Source organism: Sturnira hondurensis, unplaced genomic scaffold (genome assembly GCF_014824575.4).
Source record: "Sturnira hondurensis isolate 20B ecotype Veracruz unplaced genomic scaffold, ASM1482457v3 Scaffold0000549, whole genome shotgun sequence".
NCBI lineage: Eukaryota > Metazoa > Chordata > Mammalia > Chiroptera > Phyllostomidae > Sturnira > Sturnira hondurensis.
Genome location: NW_028073180.1, coordinates 1,332,958 through 1,350,893, shown reverse-complemented (window position 1 = coordinate 1,350,893; position 17,936 = coordinate 1,332,958). Strand labels below are relative to the sequence as shown.

The window sequence follows — 17,936 nt, the reverse complement described above, 5'->3', positions numbered from 1 at the left end:
AAGAGAATTTTCAAGTTATTTAAATATCTTTGTGGCTGTCTTTTTTCAAGCTCCCAATTGAAGACTTGTGCAGTTTGACATCCCAGCCCCTGCCCATTTCACAGACTTCAATAGTACCTGAATCTACAGAAGATATTCTCTTGAATGGCTTCATTTCATTAGGAATGGAAGAAGAAAAAATCGAAACTGCACAGGAGGTGAGTTGCAATATTGTTTCTAAGGATGTTTGATTATTTTAACTGTCTTGAGACTGGGCTAATAAAGGAGACCTAATTAAAAGTTCTGAACACTTGAAACTATACAGTGTGGGGCAAAAGTGGATTTATAGTTTTCCATATGGGAAGTAATACAGTAATTAATAAATAATAATATAAGATTAAACTGTTCTGTGCACTCACAACTGTAAACCTGATTTTGCCCCTCCCTGTAGCTAACATCTAATCTTTTTAGACCATTCTTGATTTTTTAAAATATATTTGATTGATTATGCTATTACAGTTGTCCCATTTCCCCCCTTCATTCCCCTCCACCCTGCACAGTCCCTCCTTCCACATTCCCCCCCTTTAGTTCATGTCCATGTGTCATAAGTTCTTTAGCTTCTACGTATCCCACACTACTCTTGCCCCTTCCTGTCTATTTTCTCCCCACTGTCTATACTACTTATTCTGTGGACCTTCCCTCCCCTTCTCCTCCCATTCCCCTCCCATTCCCCTCCCATTCCCCTCCCATTCCCCTCCCATTCCCCTCCTATTCCCCTCCCATTCCCCTCTCATTCCCCTCTCATTCCCCTGTTGCTAACCTTCCATGTGATCTCCATTTCTGTGGCTCCACTCCTGATCTAGCTGTCCTCTTAGTTTGCTTTTGTTTTAGGTGTGGGTTGTTAATAACTGTGAGTTTGCTGACCTTTCACTGTTTATATTTTTTATCTTTTTTTCTTAGATAAGTCCCTTTAAAATTTCATATAATAAGGGCTTGGTGATGATGAACTCCTTCAACTTGACCTTATCTTAGAAGCACTTTATCTGTCCCTCCATTCTAAATGAAAGCTTTGCTTGATAGAGTAACCTTGGACATAGATCCTTGCTTTTCATGACTTGGAATACTTCTTTCCAGCCTGTTCTTGCCTGTAAGGTCTCTTAGGAGAAATCAGCTGACAGTCTGATGGGAACTCCTTTGTAGGTAAACTGTCTCCTTATGTCTTGCTGCTTCTAAGATACCTCTTGCTATCTCTTGTTGCTCTCCTTCATTTTAATCTTGGGTAATGTAATTATGATGTGCCTTGGTGTGTTCCTCCTTGGGTCCATCTTGTTTGGAACTCTGAGCTTCCTGGACTTCCTGGAAGTCTATTTCCTTCACCAGATTGGGGAAGTTCTCCTTTATTATTTGTTCAAATAAGTATTTTACTTGTTGCTCTTCCTCTTCCCCTTCTGGTACCCCTCCCCTATAATTTGGATTTTGGAACATTTAAAGATGTCCTGGAGGTTCCTAAGCCTCTCCTCATTGTTTTGAATTCTTGTTTCTTCATTCTTTTCTGTTTGGTTGTTTCTTTGTCCCTTCTGGTCCACTCCATTGATTTTAGTCCTAGTTTTCTTTCCATCACTATTGGTTCCCTGTACATTTTCCTTCATTTCACTTAGTGTAGCCTTCATTTTTTCATCTAATTTGTGACCGAAATCAACCAGTTCTGTGAGCATCTTGATCACCATTGTTTTGAACTGTGCATCGGATAGGTTGGCTATCTCTTGGTCGCTTAAAAGTATTGGCTCTGGGGCTTTGATCTGTTCTTCTGTTTGAGCCATAATTTTTGGTCTGGTCCTGCCTGTTACATAGTGAGGGGCAGAGCCTTATGTGTTCACCAGGGCGGGGCAACCCAGTCCCTTGGTTGTGGCGCTGTATGTGGGGGCGGGGTCAGAGAGGGAACAATGGCGATTGCTCTGTTCTCTCTTGGATTACAGTCCCCTCTACCACTGCCTACAAGCAAATTGGGCCCTTTTGGTGCTGGTTCCCGGGTAGGTGGGTTTGTGTTCGTTCTAGGACCCTGTGGGTCTCTCCAACGAACTCTCCTGTGAGGCTGGGAGTCTCTCCCCACACCTCAACCCCCACAAGTGCTTTCAATCGGTGCTTTTAGGCTTTATTTCCCATTGCTAGGGTCCTGGGTTACACAGTCTTTCCCACTGCCTGTTTTTGCCTGGTTTATCTGTGTGTGAATGTGTGTTCGTGGTCAGCCAACCACCTTGCGCTCCTCACTGAGTCTACTTGTTTTCTCCCTGTGCCCCGGTCTGCTAGCCCCACACCGCCTGTGCGCCTGGTACTGCCAACCACTGGTTTTTTCTGCTGTGACCCCTGTCCACTGACTCTACCCTTCTTACTGGTCTGGATGGATGGTTCCTTGTCAGACTTCTGTACAGTTCCATTTTCTGCTTGTTCTGGTTGTGTTTTTATTTCTAAATCTTTGTTGTCCTTAAATTTGGTTGTTTGAGGAGGCACAGTGTTTCCACCTACACCTCCATCTTGGCTGGAAGTGTGACATTCTTGATTTTGTACCAGTTGTGGCTATTAAGTATTTTAGATGAACCTATTGCCCAATTATATTTTTAATAGAGATAAAATATGATATTTCAAGTTTGGGTGCTGATAGATTATTGTATTTATTAAGTTTACAATATTTTATGTATTTTTGACTTCCTCTAGTGTATGTCTGTGTATGTCCCTGCCAGTGTGCCTGTGTGCATGCATGTGCGTGTACAGAGACACATACCTGTACCCGTCTCTGCCTATTGCTAAGTAATTTATTTCTCAAAAACCTAAATATTTTCTTCAGATAACTCCTGTAGCTCTTTTGCATAATAGCATGTGTAATCTTTTCTTGGCTTTTGCGTATTACTGATTATAAACCCAAATATACAGTAGTTCCTCTGCTCTTCTTTCTGTACTGTGAAGAATTGAAGCTGAGGCATTTACTGAGTCAGATGTAAAGCAGATGTGCTGACTTGCAGATACAGTAAGTAGAGAAGCAGCACTGCAGAGTGAGAGTTCTAGCTGTGGAGTCAGGCCCTAGATCAGAACATTGCCTACATTGCTTAGTATGTTTGTAAGCTTAGGAAAATTACTTTTGTCTTTTCAGGTCTTTAGTTTTCTTATTAGTAAAACAATGATAATTATATACTTATGTCATTAGGCTTTTTGTGAGAATTAAATAAGATAATACCTGTAACTGCATTGTGTGGCAGACACACAATCATTGTTCAACAAATGATAGCCAAAGTACTGTGCTTGTCAAACTTAGTATCTTGAGAGAATAAAGTGTACTTTGACTTAAATCCCACTTGAGAATTACAGAAGACAATCTTGTACCAGGTCTGTGAACTTATTAGGACTGTTAAAGTGTTTTGGATTAAATTTACACATCTCTCTTTAAAGGTAGAAAAATCTAATATTAAGTTAAATTCTATCCAATAAAATATAATCACTTTAGGTGTACAGCTTGATGAATTTTGACAAGTGTATATACCTGTGAAATTGCCACTGTGATCGAGATACGAAACATTTCCATTAGTTCAAAAAGTACCCGCATGCTTGTTTTAAGGTCAGCCTAGCCCATCTCTTTTTAAAAAAATCATTTTAAAAATCTCTATTTTCTTTTATTAATTCCAGAGAAAAGGGAAGGGAGGGAGAAAGAGAGGGAAAGAAATATCCATTTGGAAGAGAAACATTGATGTAAGAGAGAAACATTTGATTGCTTGCTTCCTGCATGTGGCCTGAATGGGGACTGAGTCTACAACCTGGGCATGTGCCCTGACTAGGAATTGAACCTGTGACCTTTCTTTTTACAAGATGACACCAACCAACTGAATCACTCCAGCCAGGGCCCCATCTCTTTTTAATAATAGATATTTTCATAATATGGGGCCAGAATTCAGACTAAGTTTAGCTGATACAGAAGTCCATGTTCTTAAATCAATCTGTTATATTATTTATAAGCTTGTATTCTCACAATTCCTGTGAGGTTGCCTTCAAAAGGTGAAATGTAATTTCAACTCCTTAACAGTTAAGGAGTTGTTACATTTATACAGCCCTAAAATTATTTCAGCCCTTTGAAGGCAACCGTGAGGCTGATGTGGCCCCTAGTGGAATATTTAGCCCCCAATATTAATATTTACTCAAAGCCCTGTGTTACCTACTCAGATTTGGCAAACTAGCAGATAGGCTCTAGCCTCTCAGGAAGAAACATTTCTTATATATTATATATTTAATACTCTTTCTTAATTAACTCTGAAAATGGCCCATTTTTATTTTTTATTTTTATTTTTGTTTTATTGTGTTCAAGCACAGTTGTCTCTACTTCCCCTCTGTCACCCTGCCCCACCCCACCCACCCCTACCTTCCACCCTCAATCCTACCTATCCTTTGCTTTTTCTAGCATGTAGACATTGAGCATGCAATTAAATTTTTTCCTGGCTTAAAATTATTAATGTCTGAGCCCCAAGACAAGAATTAGTGTTACCCTTTTAACAAAAATTATTAGTGTTACCCTTTTAACTTGCTGTTTAGCATATAGCAACTTTTCATTTTGTCTGCTTTAGTTTTGTTGACAATATAATAATCTTTATTTTCCAGTTTTTCTCATGGTTTGCAAAGCTTCAAATTCAAATGAATCAGGATGAAGAAACTAAATATAGGTATGTGGCTCTTGGATTTGTTGGCTGTCCTAATTGTTAGGTCACAGTGCGTGTACAGAGACACATACCTGTACCCCTCTCTGCCTATTGCTAAGTAATTTCTTTCTCAAAAACCTAAATATTTTCTTCAGATAACTCCCATAGCTATTTTGCATAACAGCATGTGTAATCTTTTCTTGGCTTTGCTTATTACTGATTATAAATCAGTAATAATGCTTTGAGCATTACAATCTGAAGCATTTTGTAACCTGTGTCGCCTAATGGACAAAATTAAGATACAAAGGAAACTTCAACAGCAATATCTTCTTTAAAAATAGCTAGGGAGAAGATTTGGGTCAACTGGTATTAGAAGGTGTGTAATTAAAAAACGACATTGTAATTAATATGTCAGGGGGGCAGACATTGGTTTTTCCATAACTCTAGAAAGGTTTGGGTTGAAGTGGAAATTTTATAGGACCTCTAAGAGGTGTTGTAGCCTTTTTTTTAGGAGAGACCCAAGAGACTTTAGGAATGGCCACCTAGATTACAGGGTGTAACTATGTTGTTCTGTTTGTGTTTATTGATACCATGGGAGAAATGATGGTTTACAGTTTCTGGATGATTTGGGGACTATGACGTGAGCATTTGCATTCATGGAACATTTATTAAGTGACTATAATTGCTGTGTGTTGTGTTAGGCTGTTTGATGTATAATTCTGTTTAATCTTTATAGTAGCTCTGTGAGGAAAGGTAATATTCCCATTTTACAAATGAGCAAACTGAGGCCTAGAAATATTAAGTAACTTGCCTAATGTCATGGAGACTTGGGCAGAGCTCGAATTTGGACTTAGGTTTTTTAATTTCGAGTCCAGGATTCTTCCCATGACATCACACTGTCTGTCTGTGGTGAAAGTGACCTGAAGGATTGACCTACTTGGTATGTGGGATGGCTCTCATTTCCTACTCTTTGAAAGCTGAACTGGTGATTTGTTGTCTTCCATGCAAGAAGCCAGTTTATGACTTCAAGGCTGATTCCTTTTGTTGTTCCTTTTAGTTTCAGTAATTTTCCTTAATTATTGAAATAGTTTGTAACATAGCTTTTGGTACATTTCTGGATATGATGAACTATAGTGAATAGGTCTAACTTTCCTCCTGAAATTCAAGCATTTGGGGAAAAATAAAACTTTGTTTATTTCCTGTGCTTATTGGGAGAAAATATTATTGCCAATCTCCTTTTGGTTCTGTTTTCTAGACAGATGAGGGATTACTTGTCTGGGTTTCAGGAGCAGTGTGATGCTATTTTGAATGATGTAAACAGTGCTCTTCAGCATCTGGAATCATTGCAGAAACAGTATCTTTTTGTGTCCAATAAGACAGGAACCCTACACGAAGCCTGTGAACAACTTCTAAAAGAACAGGTAACTTGGAGTAGGAGAGAGGGTCAGTGATTATATTTATTGTTTTATTTTAAAATAGATTAATGTAATTCTAGTTTCCCTAATTTCTCTAACTACATATTAAACACTGCCCTGTATGAGGCCATGTTCTGAGCATGCAAAATATTATGCTGACAGCCTGCTTTCATTCTAAATAAGCTTGCAGATACAGTAAGTAGAGAAGTATAAATAGTATAAAAGTAGTATACAATAGTAGTTGTATAAATATTATTTAATAGTAGTATAAAATATTATGTGAACAGGGGCACAGGTGAGCTTTCCTGTGTTTTGAACTGCCAGGTATTAGACAATTTCAGACTGAAGAGGATATAATAGTTTGTTCTGTTCATTCTTTATTATTTATACTTTTGAAATAAGCATAGTGATTGTAGTAATGGTGGGGTTTAAGGAAAGATGAACTGATATAGGTTGTTTTTGAGTTTTGTTTTGTTAACTAGCTGTTTTGAGTTCTAAAACTCACTGATACGTGAGTTTTTTCAGTGTTCTGTTTGAAAAAGGTCATTTATTTTTTATAAGATTGTATATAATTTACTATAATAATCATTACTTGTTTTAGTCCATGATTGCAAAAATCTTTGAACCTTATTCTGAAATCTTATATATTAATCTTATATATTAATGTTATATATATGTCTAACATGTAACAATTCAGTGTAATTTTGAAACTGGAGTGTTTTTGTATTCTTATAATAACTAATTTTTCTCTTTTAAAAAATGCAAGTCGGAACTTGTTGATCTGGCTGAAAACATTCAACAAAAGCTGTCCTATTTTAATGAATTGGAAACTATTAACACAGTAAGCATCTTTTTTTACTTTCTGTAAAGTTAGTTACTTTGTGAGTGATATTTTAACTTAATAGTTTGCTTGCTGACTCTTCTTTGTGGCTGGTGGATGTACCATTTACCAGCTCAGATTTTTTCAGATATGATTTATGTAATAGTTATGTTTGAAGTGTATTATTATTAAAAGTCTCTTTGTTAGTTACCTCTTATAGTGACTTATTTTTAAGCCATGTAAGAAATATTAAATTTTAAATCTTGCTGTGGTTAAACTATAATAATAAAAAATGTCTTTAAAACTAATTTCATATTTGGTTTGAGGAAAAGTAGTCCTGTAATGCATACTTGTATTCCAAAGTAATATCAATAAAGACCGCTGTGTAAATGATATTTCTCATTCATAAATTAATCAGAGCTGTATGTACATCATGTTATAAAAATACTAAATCACAGTTATAATTTGCTAAATACTAAATCACAATTATAGTTTACTAAATCACAATTATAATTTATAATTATAGGAGTAAAACTCGTAGCTAGTTAACAATGGAATACAATGGAAAATAGTTTATTGTGAAGCTACTTGCATATCAAGATAAGAAATAATTGGCTGTTTTTACTTAGGTTTTATGTATATTTATGTTACATTAAATATTGTATATTATATTGCTTTAAGTCTTAGTATATAATGTTATATTAAATGTTAAATATCACACTTATATATAATACTTATATTTATACTTATATTATTAATATTGTTACTTATATACTTCATTATATTTTACTTTCAAAGTATAACTGCTAAACATGGTATGACACACAAGTTAATTCTTTAACCTTGGGGAAATAGCCAGGGTTTGAAAGTAGAAAATTTATGTATGTTGTAAAGTACTAGTAAATAGTAAGTCTATGGAGTACAGTGGAGTAGTATAAAATATTCATGCCATCAATAGCCCCATTAAAACTGATTAGCAGTAAACTGAATTAACTCATTATTCTTTTTTAGTTGTCCTTTATTGTTCCACATGGGCTACATTTGAGGATATTTTGGTCACTCAAAATATGAAGACATTAGTATAGCTGTTATATCCTAAAGGGAAATATGCTGATTATAATACATAATTATCAAGTTTTACTTACATATTTTTTATTAATATTTTTTCCCTTAAAGAAATTGAATTCTCCTACATTGTCTGTGAATAGTGAAGGATTTATACCTATGCTGGCCAAGTTAGATGATTGTATAACATATATCTCATCTCATGTAAGTTATGGTATCTGTATGTTTTCAAGAAATCTTAATATCCCTATTAATTTGCTTCTTAGGTTGTAAAGTAATTATTCCTTCTGAAGGGGAAAGTATATTTTCTAGTATACTTGAAAAACTGTGGTAAATTCTTAGTTATTGTAGATAGTGATGTAAAAGTTACTTTCAGCTGCTGAGGCATCCCCTGGAGTTGAATGAGGTCCTGACACAACTTTATCCCTTCTGAAAGGATGAGCAGTTTTTAGGCTGTCGAATTCCTATTGTCCTAGATATTATTCCCCAAGGACTTATAGCTGTATTTATTTCCCCTACTTCTATTCTTTTCCTAGTTGAGCCTGATGTAGTAGCCTTGAAGCTTGTGGAGTACTGAATATATAGTAGTTTGCTAAAAACTGCACTATATATGTACATATATCTCCCATTTGAGGACATGCTTATTGATTTTTAGAGAGGGGGGCAAGGGAGGGAGATACAGAGGGAGAGAAACATCAGTTGCTTTTCCTCTTGAATGCACTCCGACTGGGACTGAACCCACAACTCAGGCATGTGCCCTGACTGAGAATTAAACCTACAGTCTTCTGGTTTACAGGACGACACTCCAACCAACTGAGCCACACTGGCCAGGGCAAACTGCAAATATTTATTGAGCCCCTGCTTAATGCCAGGCACAAGTGATTTGGCTGTGACGAAGACAGTCGCAATATTTGTCTTCATGGAACTATCAGTCTATTTTGTACATAACTTTACATAAAGGACCTGTTTGTTTTCAATGAATGTTTGCTTTGTCATTGTTTGTTTCCTCTTTGTAAATCTTTTCCTTTCCTTTATAGCCAAATTTTAAAGATTATTCTGTGTATTTACTGAAGTTTAAGCAATGTCTTTCTAAAGCTTTGCACCTCATGAAGATATACACTGTGAACACACTACAGAACCTCACAAATCAGTTATTAAAAAGGGTGAGTTATCTGGAGAGGTTTTTAAATTCATTTATCTACTATAATCTTAGTCTGATAGTAGTCCTTAGAAACTCCAAAAATTAAATAAGAATATGCATTGCAGTTTTATTTATAGTAGGAAAAAATGGTTGTATCTTGTCCATTTGAATCTTACCTTCAAAGAATACATAACATTGTGGGGAATATTCAATACTAATGATAAATAATAAAATAAGATTCAAAGTATTTGTCCTTTAAAATGTTTTCTTAAAAAATTAGAAGGAAATACATGAAAATAATAAAAGTAGTTCCATCTGAATTACATATAATCATATGTGGGATTACATATAAGGTCTGTCTGGAAAAAGTCCAGCCATTGTTAATAAAGTGAGAGCAGTTTGTGCAACATTAGTGTAACCTGGCAGCCAAAGAGAGTGGGCTGGAATGCACATGTGTAAACAGTGATGATCTTACTGTACTAATTAGTGGGTGTGGTAGGTGACATTCAGTGAGCATGTGTACTGTGTGGCCATGGCATTCAAATCACAGCGAATAGAGCAATGAATTTGCATCAAATTTTGTGTAAAGCTTGGCCATTCCTCTGCAGAAACTATTTGGATGATTCAGAATGCTTTTGGGATGATGCAATGAGTGCAGCACAAATAAAAGTGTGGCATAAGGGCTTCAAAGATGGTTGAGAATCTGTTGAAAGTGATCCATATTCTAGAAGGCCTGCAACAAGCAGAACAGGTGAGAATGTTGGATGTGTCCAGGCTGCAATCAACACAGATCAGTGACTGACAGTGCGGGAACTAGAAACTGCTCTGGGGATCAGAAACTACCGAAAACTACTGTGCCTGAGATTTTGATAGAGGATCTCGACATGAAGCGTGTTGTGGTAAAGTATGTTTTGTGGCTTCCGCTACCTGAGTAGAGAGAACATTGTGCTGCAGTTGCTAATGACTTGATTCAAACCACTACTGATGAACCAAATTTTCTCGGGAAGTGCATTGTGGTTCTATAGCTATGATCCTGAAATGAAGACCCAGTGGTTACAGTGGAAGTCACCTGGTTTTCCACACCTGAAGAAGGTGTGGCAAAGTTGCAGCAAGATCAGGACCATGTTAACTGATTTTTGATTGGGAAGGTGTTGCCCATCACGAGTACTCCCCTCTAGGCCAAATAATGAACAGGTACTATCTGAATGTTCTTCGTTGGTTGAGAGATGCAATACGATGAAAATGGCAGCTATGGGCAACATGATTGACAGCTTCATCTCAATATGCCTGCTCATGAATCACATCTCTTTCAGAGGTTTTTGGTGAAACATCAAATCACTAAAGTGACTCAGCCCCACTACAGGGCAAATTTGGTGCCCAGCAACTTCTGGCTTTTCCCAAAACTAAAAGCACCTTTGAAAGGGAACAGATTTCAGACCATCAGTGAGATTCAAGAAAATAGGATGGGCTAGCTGATAGTGATTGGAAGAACTATTGGAGGTTCCAAGGTGCTGACTTTGAAGGGAACTGAGATGTCATTATCCTTTGTACAGTGTTTCTTGTATCTTCAATAAATGTTGTGGGCCTCACAAATAATATGTGGCTGGATACTTTCTGGACAGACCTTCATATGATGGATAATTTGAAATTTTTCTTTACATTTGATGGATAATTGAATCTTCTATGTTTAACAAATGTATTTTAAAAAAGATTTCAGTTATTATTTGGAGAGGGGGAGGGAAACATCAGTGTGTGGTTGCCTCTTGAGCACCCCCTACTGGAGGCCTGATCTGAAACCCCCAGGCATGTGCTCTGACTGGGAATTGAACCGTTAACACACGGCTCTGCAGTCCTGTGCTCAGTCTACTGAGCCATACCATCCATGGCAGCAAATGTATTTTTAATGAGTGCCTCCTAAATTCTTAGCATTGTGCGAGGAATTACACAGTACTGAAAAAGAACTGGCAAGGTCTCTGCCTTCATGGAGCTTATATTCAGGAGAAATCTTAGTAAAGAAGGAACCAAACAAATTACTCATTTGCAGAGTAGTAGATGCTAGGTAGGAAATTAGCAGCGTTTTAAGTTAGAAAATGAGTGGAGCTAGCTCAGATAGTCATTGAGCACATTTCTTTGCTAAGAAGATAAAACCATAAAGATTATATTTTATTTTTTAAGCATGTTTTCTAGAGAACGTGGAATATCTTTTTAGTTTTCAGTTCAAAGCCAATGATTCTTGTGTTCAATTTTTACCATTCACATTGCTCTTAGCTGACATTAACAGCTAGACTATATAACTTTTCTATTTTGTAAAATTTTTGATAAGTTTAGAAACTAATACCTAATAAGTACTTCTATCCACTGTGTACAGTGCTTTACTATTGAGTTGCATAACGGCTTTATATGTCATCACCATTTAAATGGGTGTTCTGAATCTCAGAAAGCTTGTTATTTGGTAATTTCGTACTCTCAGTAAATGACTTGAGTGTGAAGCTGAATTCAGGTCTGTTTACCACCAAAATTCATGTAACGTAGGGTAAATTTTAATTATAAAGAGAGAAGTGATGATACTTCATAATTGCATCTTATTTATAGCAATAATAATATTAATCTTTGAGATTTTTGTCCCTATGCTTTTGGTTGGTATATAGGCCAAGCAGTAGCTATTTGAAATGGTGTGTATCACATTTTCTAAATACTTAATTGTTTGCTAATTATCTTCCTTCCCTATCCTCCCCCATGTTTCTTTAGGATCCTTTATCTGTACCTAATGCAGACAATGCCTTCACACTATTTTATGTGAAATTTCGAGCCGCTGCCCCCAAAGTCAGAGTAAGTCTGTTGACATAAATAGGATATTGCTATGAAATTTACTTAGCCAGCTTTTTGAAGTACTACTGTACTTTAGGGCCTTTGCTTATACCAGGAAAATGAATACGAATGAAAGGTAGGCATTGTCCTTCCGTATTATGTGATATTGTCTTAGATTTTAGAAGTGCCTTAAGATCACAGAGCAGGAGACAGGTAGCTCTTCCTAAGGTGCTGAGGGAATGTTTCTAGATGAAGGTGATATTTAAGTTTAAACTACTCAGATTTATAGTGGACTTGAGGGAATTGATGACTTAAAGAAAATACAAATGGTTAATAAGTATGAGCTCAGTGGAGAATACATTCAATTGAAGGTTAGGTAGCATCTTTTTTGTCTGTTAGAAACTGGCAGAGCAAGGTGCAATAATGCTTTTGAGTTATAGTGAGACAGGAAATACTGCTGATAGGGATGTAAAACAATTTCTCAAAAACATTTTAGGAGTATGAATGATAAGTGTATAAAAATATATATCTCTTATGACCCAGTGTTGGGGATTCCCAACTGGGAAGTAGGTGACTATTATACCAGCTTTGCATGTCAGAAAGTGCAATCTCAGAGAAGTGAACCAGCTCTCCTGGGCTCAAGACACCTACCGGGAGCTGGCTCTCAAACCCTTCAGTTTTGTTCCAGGCCCAAAGCTTTTAACCACTGGGCTCTTATTTTTAAGAAACAGCCAAGATGTCTTAACAGTAGAAGAATGGTTAATTTATGGTATATCTACCCAGGGGATATATTGTGTAGCCATAAATAATATTTATAACGATGATTCATTGAGTGTTGTTTACTAGGCACCCAGGTATTATGATAATGCTTTCTATGTACATTTTCATTTGATATTGAGAATTATTTAATAGTAGGAAAATGTTTAGAAGTAATGTTAATTTTTCAAAAGTAGATTATAAAGCTGAATGTGTAGTATAATTCCAGTTTTGTTTATAAAGAAAAATATAGTAACTATATGTATAAAAAAACTGAAAGAATACTCATTTTGACTGATTATTTTGTGTTATTTCAAGTGATTTTTATGTTTCAACTTTTTTTGTATTTACAGATTTTCTGATAGCATGTGTTATAATCAGAAAGTACTTAAAAGTATAACTAAAATAGATGGACTTTTAATGTGTTTTTCTTTATCCTACAGACTCTTATTGAACAAATAGAACAGCGATCTGAAAAAATACCTGAGTGAGTAGTTAGAAGTTCTTCAGTTTCCAAATTACCTTCCCCTTCTAGTACTACTGTTTTCCCCGGTCTGTTATGTATCAGATATTTTCTGAGCAATTACCTCATGTACTATGCAAACCTTTTCATATAGTACATAACTTACCTTGGGAAGCAAGGTTGTGGGCCTGATATAGTGAGTGTGCAAGGCATCTCTATTTATTTATTTACTTATGTTTATTGAGGTATAATGAAGTATAACTTAATTAGTTTCAGGTATACAATATAATGATTCAATATAATCACCATTGTAAGTCTATTTAAATCTATTACCATGCATTGTTACAGAACTATTTTTTCCTGTGATGAGAACTTACAAGATTTATTCTTTTAGCAACTTTCTAATATGCAATGAATATCATTAATTATAATTGCCATGCTGTACATTTCAGCAAGGTACCTCTCTTTCCTTGTAGCTGGATTTTCTTTGCATTTGGGTAGATTTAAGATGTCTACTTTTGGAAGGTAAATCTTTTGTCTCTTTCATTAAAGAGTAAAGGTTATATAAGTATTTCTAGTGTTTAATGTGGGTAAATGAGAAGTGACCATAAATTGATGCGTGCACCAGCTTGCAGTCCCCGTGGTGTCATGGATGAGATATGAGACTCCACATGGACTCCGCATGGACTGCCGAGTCCTGTGGAGGAGAAGGGACTGCATGGCTACTCCCTCAAGGAAGGAGGGCCTCAGAGCGGCCTGCCCACTCTCTCGAGGGGAGAGTGATGTGCACCCTTGCCTAGACAGGCTTTTATTGGGTTTAATTTGAGTAGGAATACAGGTACAGCTCATTAATCATTGTCAGGCAGTAAGGATCAAATGATAGATAGTATAAAAAGAACTATTAGGGTTTATTCTGAGTCAGGTCTATCAGCTAAAAGGCTATAAAACTTTGGGAAACAAACTCACTTCCTGCTCAGACCTTTATCATTTAAGAGCATTCTTTTTTAAAAAAATGTTTATTTATTTATCTTTAGAGGGAAAGGGAAGGAGAGAAGGAGAGAAATATCAATGTACGGTTGCCTCTCGTGAGTCCCCTGCTGGGAACTGGCCTGCAACCCAGGCATGTGCCCTGACTGGGAATTGAATCTTGATCGTGTGGTTCGCAGGCCCGCACTGAGTCCATTGAGCTACACCAGCCAGGGCCAAAATCATGGGTCTTCTGGTGAAAACAGGAAGACCTACTAGACAAATTCAAAAAGAGCTGTAAGCACTAATTAAGAGCATTCTTAGCAAAGCAGGCTTCATAGGATTTTACATATTCTTTCTCAGGCCTGATCTCCCAGGGGAGCCTGCCCTTTCCAGTGCAGGGTTGCACCACCCTCTGTCATTGTATCAGGCTAAGTCAGGCAGAGGATAGCGAGAAAATTAGGAGAAATGAGGACTCAGGCTTTGTCAAAGCTGAGGGGTGAGGGTCCATCACCCTCCCTCTCCATAGCTCCCCAAGTCCTTTCCTGGGGCCTCCATGTGATCATGCCTGTCTTAGGTTGTTTCCCCCTTGGGGAATCTTACTGGTCATTGGCTAACTGATCGAGCAGTGGGGGCCAGTTATGAAAAAAGGAGCAGAAGCGGAGCTCCTGTCGGGAGATAAGCTTTGTCTCCTTAGTGGCTTATGGACGGTCGCTCACTCAGCCTTAGCCATGGGGGCGGGTTATAGCTCTGAAACCAGGCAGGGCAGTTCCCAACAATAAATCTTTAGAGATTTGGCATCCTCTTCTGGGATTTAAGATCAGATTTAATGTACATATCTGAAATCAAAAGGTTATGCCCCCATCTCGCTTGCTTTTCATCAGATACCAACAACTACTAAATGATATCCACCAGTGTTATCTTGATCAGCGGCAGCTCCTTTTGGGTCCTAGTATTACTAGTACTGTAACAGAGTTAACCAGCCAGAATAACAGAGATCACTGTGCCTTGGTAAGTTTCTGCATGTTTTGGTTTAGTGTTAAACTTCCTCTGAAATATTTTGATACCCTAGAAGCTATACTGGCTAAGTAAGTTCTGGTTTCCATATCAACTAGCTTAAAGAATTTTTTTTTCAGTTATGACAAACCTAATTTAGTAATTAGCATTCAGTTGGACAAAATATTCTCATTTGAATCTACTTTTTGAGGTATGAAGAATCACAAATAAGTATTGTTCCCTGAATGGTGAAGTTACAAAGTTTGTGGATTTATCTTAGGTCTTGGTGCAGAAGTGCTTTCTTGCTTAGTGTGACTTTAATTTATACTCTAGAAAAATATGTAAAAATTCTTTAAATACTTCGTATTCAGATGGAAAAGTGATTTATTTTCATTGTCAAAGAGTTTAAAAAATAAAGCATAAAAAATAAAAATCATCTATATTCACATTTTTCATTCTGTGCTTCAGTAAGTTGTTTTATGCTTTAGCAAGTTATTTTATAAACATGTATAAATAGTTTCTTTGCATTTATAAAGTGTTTGCTTTATTTCCTAAATGCTAGAATTGTTGTGTGCCTTAACTATAGGTGGTCTGTATTTGTTTCCTGCAGATTCGCAGTGGCTGTGCCTTTATGGTCCGTGTATGCCAGGATGAGCACCAACTTTATAATGAATTTTTCACAAAACCAACATCAAAATTAGAGTAGGTGGTATACAAAGTTGAACTCTTGTTTTTAAGATTCAATTTGCTAATGATCATAATGGCTTATTATATTACTGGAGTATTCTTAAATTAGCTGGCAGACTATTTTAATTTTTATAGGCACGTGAACAGAATATTGCTGACTGAGACAGTACTTATTTATTTTAAGATAAATATCCAATTTATCTAACATGCTTTCATAGTGTTTATACTGTAATTATGGAGACAGTATGATATGATAATAAAAATCCTGTGTAGGGAACTAATAAATTTTGGGATCTAGATCCCTTTATTTCCACCAACCATATAAATCCTTGTAGTTAAAAAGTTCTGTATTTCTAACTAACAAAAGACATTTAAGAATACAGACACTATTTAATGTCCTTTTAAAAATTTTTGCTCAAAGTGTCTTTCAGATCCACCGTTAGTAACTTTTGGCTTCTTCGTATTGGCAATTCCAAGACTATGACCCTCATAATGGGGAACAGACAAATATATATTATGATTTTGATTGGGTTGATCACTTTGGATGAAATAGTGCAGATAGAGGAATACTATTGACAATATGAAGAATATAGACAATGTAACTTTTCAAATGTTTATGCCAAAATATTTGTATATCCAGAGTACTTTGAATTTTGTTTATCTAAATCTGTAAGTTTTCAAGAATTCTGAACATAATGTTTCCTGGGGAAAATGTAATCATTTGATTCACAGTGATGTAGAATATAAAAGGATAAATAAATCTATTGAAATACTTTTTATTATTTTTGAAAGGACATATGCAAAGTTATTACTGAAGTAAGTAAAAGTTGTAATGAATTGACATTTGGTTGGGGGCAGTAATTTCAGTTGATTGCTGACAGTTTATTGATTCTTGGCTTTTAAAACAACACTTTACAGAATTTTAGCCTTTCACTCCTATTATGCAGGATCTGGCACAAATAATGCCCCTTTTTATTGCAAATCTTTTATTATAAAATCATAAGCATGTAATTCTGTAACATAACAATATTATACTCAAATATACCATATGGCATTTAAGGTGAAATGTTCAAATGAAAACTAAATTATTACACCCATATTATTGCCCTATGTTGATAAGGTAACACTGAAGCAGGCATTATTTCTGCTGGACCCTGTATAATGTTCCCCATACTATTTTTCTAGTAGATTTTTACTATGTTTATTGCCTGGAAGAAATCAAAGATGCCTTTTAAACTGAAAAGCTTACTACTGAACTGTGTTCTGTTTCTTTATTTTAGTGAACTTTTGGAGAAACTGTGTGTGTCATTGTATGATGTCTTCAGGCCATTGATCATTCATGTTATTCACTTAGAAACTCTTTCAGAACTCTGTGGGATTCTTAAAAATGAGGTGCTTGAAGATCATGTACAGAACAATGGTAAATGATGAGTAGAAGTGATAATTTCAAAGGCCTTTTAAAGTATATTTGTGGCTCAGTGAATTTGAAAAAGATTAGCTCTTTCTCCTCCTACCTACCACCTACATAAATTTAACATTTTGAAGCCTGGGTTGATGCCTTGTCCTTTTTTCAATCAAGATGTACCTTGTTCTAAGTATGACTAAATGTACAAATTAAATGGGGAAAGCATTTTAAAAACTGGGCAAAATTAGTAATCAAATACAGTTACTTTTCTTTTTGGCTGCTGAAATATTGAGAGAATGGACCATCAGTTTTGTGTTAGGCATTTCTAGTACACTGTTACTAGAATACATAAAGTAATTGACTATATTGTATGATTAAAAAACAGGAATTATTTCAACATACATATGTAGTAATGATTCACCTTTTTGAAATTAAAAGTAAAAGCAGTTCTCTGTAATGGTTTTGCTTTATCCATGTGATACATTCCTCACTATTTGATTTGATTATCATAAAAATGATTTTCCTAATGATACTTAGGTACCTTTAAAAAATACCCCTCAAATAATCATTTTACTGTCAGAGATTATTTGACTTTCCTTAAGAGATACTGTAGTTGCTCTTCCAAATGTTTCTTATTCTACTGCATTTAGTTCATTCAAAGACATACATTATCTCATTTTTAAAAAATTTTTATGTGAGTTTATTTGAGCCAACTGATGATATATGCCAGGAAACAAGATCTCCAATGCTCCAGGAAAT

The 17,936-nt window shown here is 35.9% G+C and overlaps 1 protein-coding gene and 1 non-coding gene across 2 annotated transcripts in view; one reads left to right on the top strand and one right to left on the bottom strand.

Annotated features, from left to right (window-relative positions):
- The window catches only part of COG3 (component of oligomeric golgi complex 3), a 90,279-nt gene that overhangs the window by 7,449 nt on the left and 64,894 nt on the right, over positions 1-17,936 (top strand). Inside the window, exons 2-12 of the mRNA XM_037041736.1 lie at positions 51-197; positions 4,618-4,679; positions 5,911-6,076; positions 6,837-6,911; positions 8,067-8,159; positions 8,993-9,118; positions 11,845-11,925; positions 13,104-13,147; positions 14,974-15,100; positions 15,696-15,787; positions 17,053-17,192. Coding sequence (XP_036897631.1) covers positions 51-197; positions 4,618-4,679; positions 5,911-6,076; positions 6,837-6,911; positions 8,067-8,159; positions 8,993-9,118; positions 11,845-11,925; positions 13,104-13,147; positions 14,974-15,100; positions 15,696-15,787; positions 17,053-17,192 — 1,153 coding nt within the window. The remainder of the gene's footprint in view (positions 1-50; positions 198-4,617; positions 4,680-5,910; positions 6,077-6,836; positions 6,912-8,066; positions 8,160-8,992; positions 9,119-11,844; positions 11,926-13,103; positions 13,148-14,973; positions 15,101-15,695; positions 15,788-17,052; positions 17,193-17,936) is intronic.
- Positions 14,334-14,396, bottom strand: LOC118984110 (U7 small nuclear RNA). The gene has a single exon (XR_005065865.1). It is a non-coding gene; the product is annotated as a U7 small nuclear RNA (small nuclear RNA).